Source organism: Miniopterus schreibersii (genome assembly GCF_964146895.1).
Source record: "Miniopterus schreibersii genome assembly, chromosome: 3".
Taxonomy (NCBI): Eukaryota; Metazoa; Chordata; class Mammalia; order Chiroptera; family Miniopteridae; genus Miniopterus; species Miniopterus schreibersii.
Window position 1 is genome coordinate 13,207,824 of NC_138103.1, and position 10,833 is coordinate 13,218,656.

General features: G+C 45.2%; 1 protein-coding gene across 1 annotated transcript in view; it reads right to left on the reverse strand.

Annotated features, from left to right (window-relative positions):
- LOC308554718 (ectonucleotide pyrophosphatase/phosphodiesterase family member 7-like) overlaps positions 1-10,833 on the reverse strand; it is a gene marked incomplete at its 5' end in the record, with an annotated part of 31,639 nt that overhangs the window by 8,197 nt on the left and 12,609 nt on the right. The window contains one exon of the mRNA XM_081132169.1: positions 7,896-8,041. Coding sequence (XP_080988295.1) covers positions 7,896-8,041 — 146 coding nt within the window. The remainder of the gene's footprint in view (positions 1-7,895; positions 8,042-10,833) is intronic.

Here is a 10,833-nt window from a genome sequence, read left to right on the forward strand (position 1 = left end):
TTGGCTCCACATCTGGCTCCAGATGTGGTATGTGGCTGTAGGGTGGCAAGAGGACACTGCATCCTCTCGCACTGTAGTTGGTTCAGCCTTGGGCCTATGTCCCAGTCAAAGCTAATGAGACTTCCCCTGGGGCTGTTGGAGAGGGGAGAAGCTGCCCTACTGGTTCTTATATCTAATGCTTATAAAATTTGGGGGCGTTTGGAAGAAGGGGAGACTCTCTTGTTCTCTGTGCAGATGTTTGCTTGACCACTGGGCCTGACGACCTGCCCAGAGGCAGAACAGGATGCCAGTTAAAAGTGTGCTCTGATGCTGGATTGCCTGGTTATACCCTTTCCCACCACTTGGATGCATGTTACTCATGCTCTGCACCTCGTTTCCACACCTGTAAAATGGAGATGACTCTGCCACTTCACGGGGTGTTTGTGAGGACTATATGCACGTAGAGCACATTAGTAAGTGTTACATGAGCTTAGCTTTTCTTTTTCCTGAAGAGGGACGAAGAGCACTGGGCAAGCCGCATGGTCAGGTGAAGAGGGGCCAATGATTATTTCCTCTAGTTTCTGTCTCCTGCGGGTACTGAAGGTGAATCTGGAATGTGCCCGTACACCCCAGGGTTGGGGATGCAGAGGGAAGATGAGATTGAGGGCTTCAGCAATGGCAGAAATGGCTGTAGGATGGCGCATCGAGTTCCTTACAACGGAGGAATGAGCTGGGTCAGCTATGAAATGTGGCCCTGAGTCTTGCAAAGCCCCGGAGAGGCCTAGGATTGCTGCTTGACACTGAGACCCTTGTCAGTGGGGCTGGGCAACCTTCACCTCTCTATGTTAGGCCACGGGCAACTAAGCAGGGCAGCAAATGACAGCCAACAAGGAAAGAGTCATGACCTCCCTACACTCTGTCAGGGGAGGAGCTTATGTCTCTTTCCTCTCCTTGTCTTCGGAGAGTAAACCAGGGAAGGGTGTGTGTGTGTCTGAAAGAGTAGAGCACAGGCCATTCTCCTTCTACTCCAGGCTGCTGGGGCCACCAGGGGGTCTGTGGAGATGGAAGGGGGCATCTGGGGAGGAGAGCTTTGACTTGAATTTGAGAAAAAGTTTCTACTGTGAGCAGAACTAAGTTTTCAGAAATGGGGCTGTTTTAACAACACAAGTGACTGCAAATTCATGACAATATTCTTAAGTGATCTCCTCCCCAGCAGAAAGGTGGTTTTGGACAAAGCTTGGTAAAATAGTTAGGAAAAGAAAGTAATTTTCTGTATGCTCACCAATGCGTTAACAATGGGATGGACACATCTCACTCAGTAGGTTCTGTTTTTGCAAAGCAGCTTCTCAACCAGGAATGGGAACATAGTAGGTACTCAATAGATTTTTGGTTCAGTGAATGAATGGCCTGCTTATTTGGGGAGCAAGTAAGCTCCCCAAATTTCCTTCATCTCATCTAAACTATTACCTCTAGGGCTGTCCTCTGACACTCTGTGTATCACCCAAGATTTGGATGTTCTGAAAATCACTCTCAAATTCATTTCCTTCAATAGAAACAAGGGATGGCTGTGGTGTGACTCTGTTTAATGGCACCTGGGTTGTGACTATTTTGTCAACAAATGAGCAGAAAAGTACAACCAAGAGTAATGCCCAAACTTCCCAAGTACGTTTGGGAAGTAGGAAATCAATTTGGAAGTTGTAGGGGATGTTATTGGTGCCCCACCCAGATCCCCTTACTGGGCCAATGCACCCACACCCACTTCTGTGAGGGTAGCTACTAATGACTCTCAGCTGCATCACTACCTGGAAAATTACCCTCATCCAAGTAGGCAAGTCCTGTCTCACCTGGGAAGGTGTCGCACACTGCTCCCCCGCCCCCAGCTGCCTGTGGCCATTGATTGACAGGACAAAAGACCAGCTCCCTGGACTCAGGATGGGATAACGTTGGGGTTCAATTCATGCTCCAGAGCTCCCCATGGGGTCAGGATGAAGCTGGTCTCCAGCTGGGACCACCTCTCACTTAGCTCTTTCCCCTGCCCTGTCAGTTTCCTTACTCCCATCTCCTGACACCTCTCCCTCAATGCGTTACATGCACTGAATCCCTGCCTCAGGCTCTGCTTTGGGGAAACTTGACCTCTTTTTGTTTTTTAAAATATGTTTTTATTGATTTCAGAGAGAAGAAGGGAGAGGGAGAGAGAAATAGAAACATCAATGATGAGAGAGAGTCACTGATCGGCTGCCTCCTGCATGCCCCCTATTGGGGACAGAGCCCCCAACTCAGGCATGTGCCCTGACCCGGAATCAAACCATGACCTCCTGGTTTGTAGGTTGACGCTCAACCACTGAGCCAGGGCAGCTGGGCATAAGATAGAGTCTTTTTAGAAAATGTTTAATTGGATTTATTGGGGTGACATCGGTTCATAAAACCATACAGGTTTCTAGCATACAACTCAACAAAACATCATCTGCACACTACATCATGTGCCCATTGCCCAAAGCAAAGTCTCCTTCTGTCCTCATTTATCCCCTTTTCCCACCTCCACCCACCCCATCCCCCTTTCCCTCTGGCCATCGCCACACTGTTGTGTGTCTATGGGTTATGCCTATATGTTTTTTTGCTGAATCCCTTCACCTTCTTTCATCCAGCTCCCCAGCCCCCCTCTCCTCTGACTGCTGTCCGTCTGTTCCGGGCAACCACACCCCTGCTCCTAAACATGTAAGGCTATAAATTTCCCTATAAATTCTTTAGCAGCCTCCCCAAAGTTCTTGGTGTATTTGAATTATCATTTTGTTTGAAGTATTTTCTAAATTTCTTTTAAAGTTGGAGATAAATGGTGATTAGCATTAGAGACGGTGAGGGAGGATCTCATACATTTGAAGGAATATCATAGCTATTGCTTACGCTTCTCTCCTGCCAAGGAAGCAAACTACTTTTCTCCAAGCAGTGAACATGACTATAGGTAAAATATTCCCTGGAAATTGTTTCTCCGACCCATGCTTGAGCTCAAATTATGAGGGATAATTTCCAAATGTTTGAAATTTTACTGGATTTCTGATTATGATTGATTTACTACTTACTTGTGTATAATATAAAACATTGTATACTTTTGAACTCTTTTTTTAATGGTCTAGCATGTTGGTTATCTTGGTGAGTGTACCATATGCACCTGATAAAATATACTGACTTTGTTGTTTATAGTGTCCTGTCTGTATCAATTAGGCCAAGGCAGTTGAGAGTGATGCTCAACTCCTCTATGTTTTCTTAATTCTTTGATTAGTTGTGCTTTTTTAAAAAAAAAATTATCTTTATTGTTGAAAGAATTACAGATGTCCCCTTTTCCCCCCCATTGATCCCTTTTACCCCAACCCCACCCCCTGTCCCGGGCCTTCACCACACTACTGTCTGTGTCCATGGGTTATACATTTATGCATATAAATTCTTTGGTTAATCCGCCCCCCACCCCCACCCCCCCTGCCTTTCCTCTGAGATTTGTTAGTCTGTTCCATGCTTCTTTGTCTCTGGATCTATTTTGTCCATCAGAAGATAGAGTCTTTTTTTTTTTTTTTTTTTTTTTAAGTACGGAAAGCTTCACGAATTTGCGTGACACCCTTGTGCAGGGGCCATGCTAATCTTCTCTGTATCATTCCAATTTTAGTACATGTGCTGCCGAAGTGAGCACAGAAGATAGAGTCCTAATACTAAATACTTTTCAGGCTCCAGGAGCTCTGCTGTCCATAGCTATAGGCAAAATATTACCCCCTCTGCCCTCCAGCATTCATTTTCTAGTAGGTGATCCAGTTTTATTTTTTCTAAAGTGCTTCCCCCAACCTGAAATTATCTTAACTTGTTTACTTATTTAATGTCATTTCTCTCCTCTAGAATGTGAGCTCAAGGAGATCAGGGACCATGTCTATCTTGTTGACCACACTTTCCCTGGGACCTAGAACAAGCCTGGCTCAGAGTAAGTGCTAACTTTTGATTAAATGCATGTTGAATGAATGCATGAATCATATCTTCTGATTAACTTATGGAAATAGTTACAGCATCTTATTTTGGGTTCTAGCATCTTATTTGTAACCTCCACAGGTAACACATTTCCTTTCTGATAATGGAAATTCTATGGTTGCTTTAACTTGCAAATCCTCTAATATTTATTTATTGCATTTCTGATTGGCAATCGACATAATTCTCAGTTTTTAGCGACGGTGCTTTGTTTAACTTACATGTTAATTGACTTTGCTCTGAAGTATGGCATTAACTGGAAGGATGACACTTCTAACATTTTGTAGAATGTCACCTGGCTGGCTGTTTTATTATTTAGAATAACTAACATTGATATTCCGAAGGACTTAGGCAGCTCTGCATATCCAGTTGAATTCCTGATGTTTGCATGTTAAATCTCAGATGTCCCCAACTTGAAATTGAATTGTTTTCCTGTGCTGCATTTTCAACACACACCTTCTTTAAAGATATTCCAAACTGTAGTCTTAGGAAACCGTGGTTTTTCTCATTTGGTCCCATACACGCACGCACACACTTGACTCTGTTTATTTGGGACCCATGATAATAAAAAGTGCTATTTTCAACAAATACTTCCGAGACATAATCTGAGCACTTAATTGGATGCAAAGGACTTGGTATTTACTATTCTACCCTTTAATTAGCATAATCAGTGTTTCCAGTAGCAATAGCAATTGGAAAATCGCTATTTTTATTAGCTTCATCATTTTCCCTTAGTGTAGTGTTGCATCAATGTGGCTATTACTTTTAGGTTGCTTTCTAAAAACAAGAGTTGGCACTTCTTACGGGGAAATCCTGACCATTGGGTTTTGTACAGACTCACCAAACTCTTCAGAACCAATAATTAGAGGAAAAGTTTCAGCACAGTTTTGCATTTTGTCTTGTCTCTTCCTTTCGGTGACAGAATTAATGTCAGAAGGCACACCTTTTACGAAGGTCCTTGTGTTTTGTTGGGGACTATGTGTGGCTTAGGAAAAGGAGTTCGTTACTCGTTCCAGGGAATGATTGAGTGGAAAGAGGGACTCCATGTATTTGAAATTCACAAGTCGAAATTGGCTCTGGGTATTTTCATTGCCTTTCTGTGCTTAGGAGGAGTCACTGAGCAGAAAGCAGCTAGATGTTTAAGATTCTGTTTTCTCCCCTCCCACACCATTTGGAGGAGAGATTGTTATTCTTAGAGCCTTTATGATGCATAATAAAGACACAGTTGGGTCAATATTGGGATGCATTACCTTGCTATTCTAGGCAGATCCTGCTCACAGCTCTTCTAAGTTTGGACGCTATTGTCTAGGAGACCTGGCTTACACTGAGAACTGGAAAGCTGTAGCTGCCCTCCCCATCCTCTCCCCAGAGCCCCTCCTGGTAGTCACCTCCTGTGGTCCCGTTGCAGACTTTTGGCACCCATGAAGGTGTCACTCAGATCATCTTCTGCCGTCTCACTGCTTAGTATGCTCTACAGCCTCTCTGGAGAGAGGCGAGCGTGCCCCTAGGTTTTCACGGTTTTCCTAAGTCTTGCAGCCATGGCTGCTTGCCTTTCTCTGAGAATGAGGACTGGGGAACCTGGTGAAATACCTCGGCCATTGATCATGCCCAGTTATTGGGGGCGCTCATCGAAAATCCGAGCCTGCTCCACACGGAGACTCTCGGTCTACACCCTGACGCTTAGCGAAGTCCTGCTGGAATGTGGGGGGCTTGTGGGCCGAGAGCAATGGACACAAAAGTGGTCAGGAATCCCGTCTTTTGCCCTCATCCGCCAGGGCATGTCCGTTCTCCTTTATCTCAAGGGACTCCGGGGGCGTTAGTGTCACCGAAGGAGGGACGTTTTAGTCGCATTAAAGGTTCATGTGTCAGCCCCCACAAAGCTCACTGGGAAGAGAAGAATGGATTTCCCAGTGATGGGTAAGGGGCAGGCCCCCTCCTCCAGCAGGAGTGCTGCTCCTGGGGCACCGGCCTGGGGCCGCAGGCTTGATCTGATTGCAGCGCTTTTCTGCCAGCCCCTCAGGGAGCTGGCCGAGGGCCTGTCCCGTGGCAGGAGCTGCCAGTGGCAGAACTGAGATATACCAATTTGACATTCACTTGCTGAACAAGTGGGCATGTTGTCAGTTGCCTGGCCCTGCACCAGATCCTCTTTTTGCACAACCACTTATGAATTAAGCAAAGAGGAAAAAACACTCTGATGATGAATTGGACACAGGGAAACAAAGTCCTGCAAATAAATGGCAATGAGACAAGATCTGTGAATAAGAAAAATGACAGGAAAGGAGATGCTACCAGAGGCTCTGTGCCAGTGAATAAATACCATTCACTATTCAAAGGCCTTGGGCTTTGAATAGTGAATTAAAGAAGACTGTCCAGACCTTTCTAGCAGCTAGGCAAATAGAAGATTTACTATGAAATTGACGGCTAAATGTTTTGGCCCAGAAGTATGTCATGGTTAAGTGTTAAGAGTTGCTTAACCCAGGGTGAGTTTAAATTTCAGCCCTGCCTCTCACTGGTTTTGTGACTTTGAGAAGTTATGGCACTGCTCTGTGCCTCAATTTGCTCATCTGTTAAATGGGTATAACCACAGCACCCTCCTCAGGGTTGTTATACATTAATATATGTAAAGCACTTAAATCAGTGCCTGGCTCTTAGTGTTATGAGGATGATTTTCTTGTGAGGACAGAATTTATTTGCGTGGTCTATGCCTCAAAGTTGAAAAACCTGACAGAAGAGGAAAGAATTAAGGCCCAACATCTAGGGAAAAAAAATGAACCTGAGGCAGGATAGGATCACTGACCACCTACTGTGATTCTTCGAGAGAGGATTGTCCAATATGGTAGCCCCTAGCTACACATGGTATTTAGATTTAAATGGAAATTAATGAAAGTTAAATACAATTAAAATTCAGTTCCTCAGGCTCACCAGCCATATTTCAAGGGCTCAGTAACCTACATGTGGCTAGTGGCTTCCATATAGGACAGTGTGCAATAGAACATGTCCATCATTGCTGAATGTTCCGCTGGATAGTTCTGGCCTAGAGCTATAGTGACCAGCCGAAGAAGTACTAAAATAATTTGCCTCCGTTCATTAGCATGACTGAAAGTTATTGAGCATTTAGATCTAAGCACCTTACAGGTATCATCTCAGTTAACCACCCCCATGCCCTATAAAGCCGGGGTTCTGCTACAGGAGTCTGAGTCCACGCACTGCATTCTGAGCTGTTGCATTGCTCCACCTTGCGATGTGACATGCTTAGTGTGGGCTTGGAGCACAGAGGCGAAGCCCAGGATAGTTTTGGAGCAAAGGCTGGTGTCTTGGGGAGGAAGAAAGAGGTCTTATTCTGAAGTGATGACTGGAAGCTCATTGACAAAATGCAAAGCTGGCAACAGGTTTTGGGGCTGGGAGTTGAACACACAGCTCTGATTTCTGCCTTTTCAAAGCAATAACGAATGGCCATTGGAATCCTTTCAAGTGAATGTTCTCATCAGAGCTTTTCATGGTCTGAATATGCATTAAATGGTCAACTTCATTCCTAAGGGCTTTCATGCCTAAGTCTGAGGAAAATGTATAAACAGATATTTATTAAAGAGCTGCTGGGTCCAGACTCTATGGTGAGCCCTGGAGGTACAATCGTGATTAAGCCATTCTCTGCCCTGACTTGTCCATCCATAACAACTAAAACCTACTGAGCATTTCCTCTGTGCCCACTCCTTTTCACACATATCTCATTTAAACCTTACATAAAATCTATTAAATAAACACATCATCATGATCCCTGTTACACATTTAGGGAAACAGATGCTTAGAGAGGTTGAGTCACTTGCCCAACGTCACACAGCTTCTAGTCTCCACCTCACATGCCTTAGAATGAGAAGCAGCATCCCTGGAAGCCAGCCCAGGGTTTCTGACTGTACCTGTCTCTGGGCTGTGATCCAGAGGGGGAGAACACCATTGTCCCACCACTCAGTCTTGTTCTGTGTGGTCTTGAAGGAGTACTTCCAGCCTGTCTCAGTGTTAAACATCATGTTGTGAATGACTCCGTGATCTTCAATCCAACGACCTTAGGGATAAAGGAAGGAAGGTATAAGTTCTATGAACGGATGCTGCCAGGGGTATTAATGCAATCTTAAGACCACTTCCCCCAACGTCCTTCTGGTTGGCCTACGTCTTCTGATGGACTATGGCTCCAAGTGACCACTTCAGACTTGTTTTTTCTGGAGGGGCAAGCATTGGTAGCCACAAAGGAAGGGACAGTCACATCTCACACATGCCAGATTGGATCTGCTCCCAGGAACAGACCTCCCAGCCCAGGGGGAAACTGGTATTGGCTGTGGAAGTAATAAAGGAGGAAGGAAGGCAGGGCATAGGGAGGCCAGGTTCCTTGGGCTATGCTGCGTCCGAAAGCTAAGAGCCTGGGATTTCGACACTTCCTGTGGGACTCTTTTTCTTGTCTTCTGCTTGTGATGACCTGATTCAATACTGAACATCCAGTCGGACTGATTCTCAGAAAACCTCCCAGGGTTTCTCCTAGGACTCCCATGGTTATGCTGTTCAAGGGAACCAGAAGAATCAGGAAGGATTTCTAGACATAGGTGGGTGTAGACTTATTTCTTTCTACTTGAGGGAGGAAGGTGGATGTTGGGGAATGTGAGTAAGCTAGAGTGTTCCTGAAGACACAGGAATTGAACCGATATGAAAAGTCCCTGTGATCTGACATTGAACCAGGGAAAAGGGTTGTGTACATCAGGGGCAGACTGAGGGGAGAACTGAGCTCCTACTCCCCCTGCCTCCTGGAAGAGAAAGGCTCTGGATGATCCTACTGACTGTAATAAGATAGTGACAATTTCTTTATATCCAAGGTAAACCGAGGTAGGATATTCATGGTCATGGGAACAGGGAAGGGAAAAGCTCTCCACTGGGTCAGAGTCACCACCAGGCTGATGGTGGGTAAAAAGGACCCTTCGGGTGGCCAAAGCTTTCAACTGGGAAGATGCAAAAAGAGTTGTTGCTGTAAAGCTTTAAATGGTCGTTTCCACCTTGTAGGTAGGCCAGCCAGGCAGCCAGCCACACGTGGGGTTACTGGAAAGAATGTGTGCTGTTGCCAGGGGTTGGGACCTTGGAGTGTCAAGATTCTTGGTCAGGGCTCAAATCAGACTGTCGGCAGAGGAAGAGCTGTGACCTAGAGTCCATGAGAGTGGGCGCCAACCCCGACATGACTTCTGAACTTGCTGTGTGAACTTGAACAAGCCCCTAACCCTCCTGGCCTTGCTTTGCCTGTGTAATAGGGTAGGTTCGTGTAATGAAATCATGGCACACATTTACCATGCCATGCGCCGACACCTCTTCCCAGTCGTTTAGAGACATTAATTCATGTAATTCTCCTGATAGCCCTGCAAGTGTGTATTACTATAGTCCCCTTTACAGGAAACCGAGGCAACAGAGTTTGCTTAAGGTCATGCGGCAGAGCCAGGCTTTGAGCCTGGGAGGTTTGGTTATAACCCATGCGTTCTTGTTATTTTAATCAGGTAAAACTTACATAATTTAAAACTAACCGTTGACATTTTAAAGTGTACAATTCAGTGGCATTTTGGGCAGTTACAGTGTTGTGAAATAACCACCTCTCTCTAGTTCCGAAATATTTTCATCACCCCAAAAGGAGACCCTGTATTTGTTAGTAATTATCCTCCCTCCCTTCCCCCTTCTCCTTTCCCCCTGTTGGCCGCTAATCTTTCTGTCTCTGTGGGTTTGTCTCTTCTGGACATTTCATAGACATGAAGTCATACACTGTGGACTTTTTGTGTCTGGTTTCTTTTACTGAACACAGTGTTTCATCCGCTCCATAGTGTGTGGCTGTACTTTATCCCGTTTTATTGCTGAATGATATTCTGTGTCTGGATAGACCAGAATTTGTTTGTCCATTCATCAATTGATGGACATTTGGGTTATATCCATTTTTATTTATTTTTTGTCTACTGTGAATAATGCTGCTATGGACATTCATGCACAGGTATCTCTGCGAGTCCCTGCTTTTAGTTCTTTTGAGACTAGAATTGCTGGGTCATATGGTAACTCTCCGTTTAAGTTTTTGAGGAACTGCCAAACTGTTCCCACAGTGGCTGCACCATTTTACATTACCCACCAGCAATGTACAAGCGTTCCAGTTTCTCCACATCCTCGCCAACACTTGCTTATTTTTTTTTTTAAATGCCAACCTAGTGGGTGTGAAGTGGTGTCTCATTGTGCTTTTGACTTGCATTCCTCAATGCCTGATGCTGTTGGACATCTATAGCCAGTGCTTTTGACCTCTCTGCTGTATTGTCTCTCAGGAGTGGGGGTTGAAAACCTCGAGTGGGAGCACTTTGTTATTGGCAGGTAGAGGTCATAATGGGCAAGTACCTTTCGGCGTCATAAGTGAATTATGGAAGGCTTCTGAAATCTACAGTGAGCCGTCTTCTTGTTACAGCGCCTGAGCTTTCTCTTGGCTGAGCCACACCTCACTCCAGCAGATGAAATGGAAGCACAGAGATAATTCACCCAGGGAGCGACTCTACTGTGCCTTTTTTTTTTTTTTTAACCTGCATTGTCTTGGATTCTGTTCTATCTTCCTGTCCAGTACAAAACAAATGACCCTGGGCTTACAAACACCTGCTGTTTCACCTATTGTAGCGTTTCTCTATGGCATTTTCTACCACCAGCATTAGACTCAATCGAGTTGCTTGTTTAAACACAGATTCCCTGGTCCCCATTCTAGCCCTTGCTGAATGCTCACCTCTGGCGTGGGGTCTGGGAGCCTGCATTTTAACAAGCTCTCCAGGTGGTTTTAGTGCCCACTGACTCGTCGGAACTACTAGT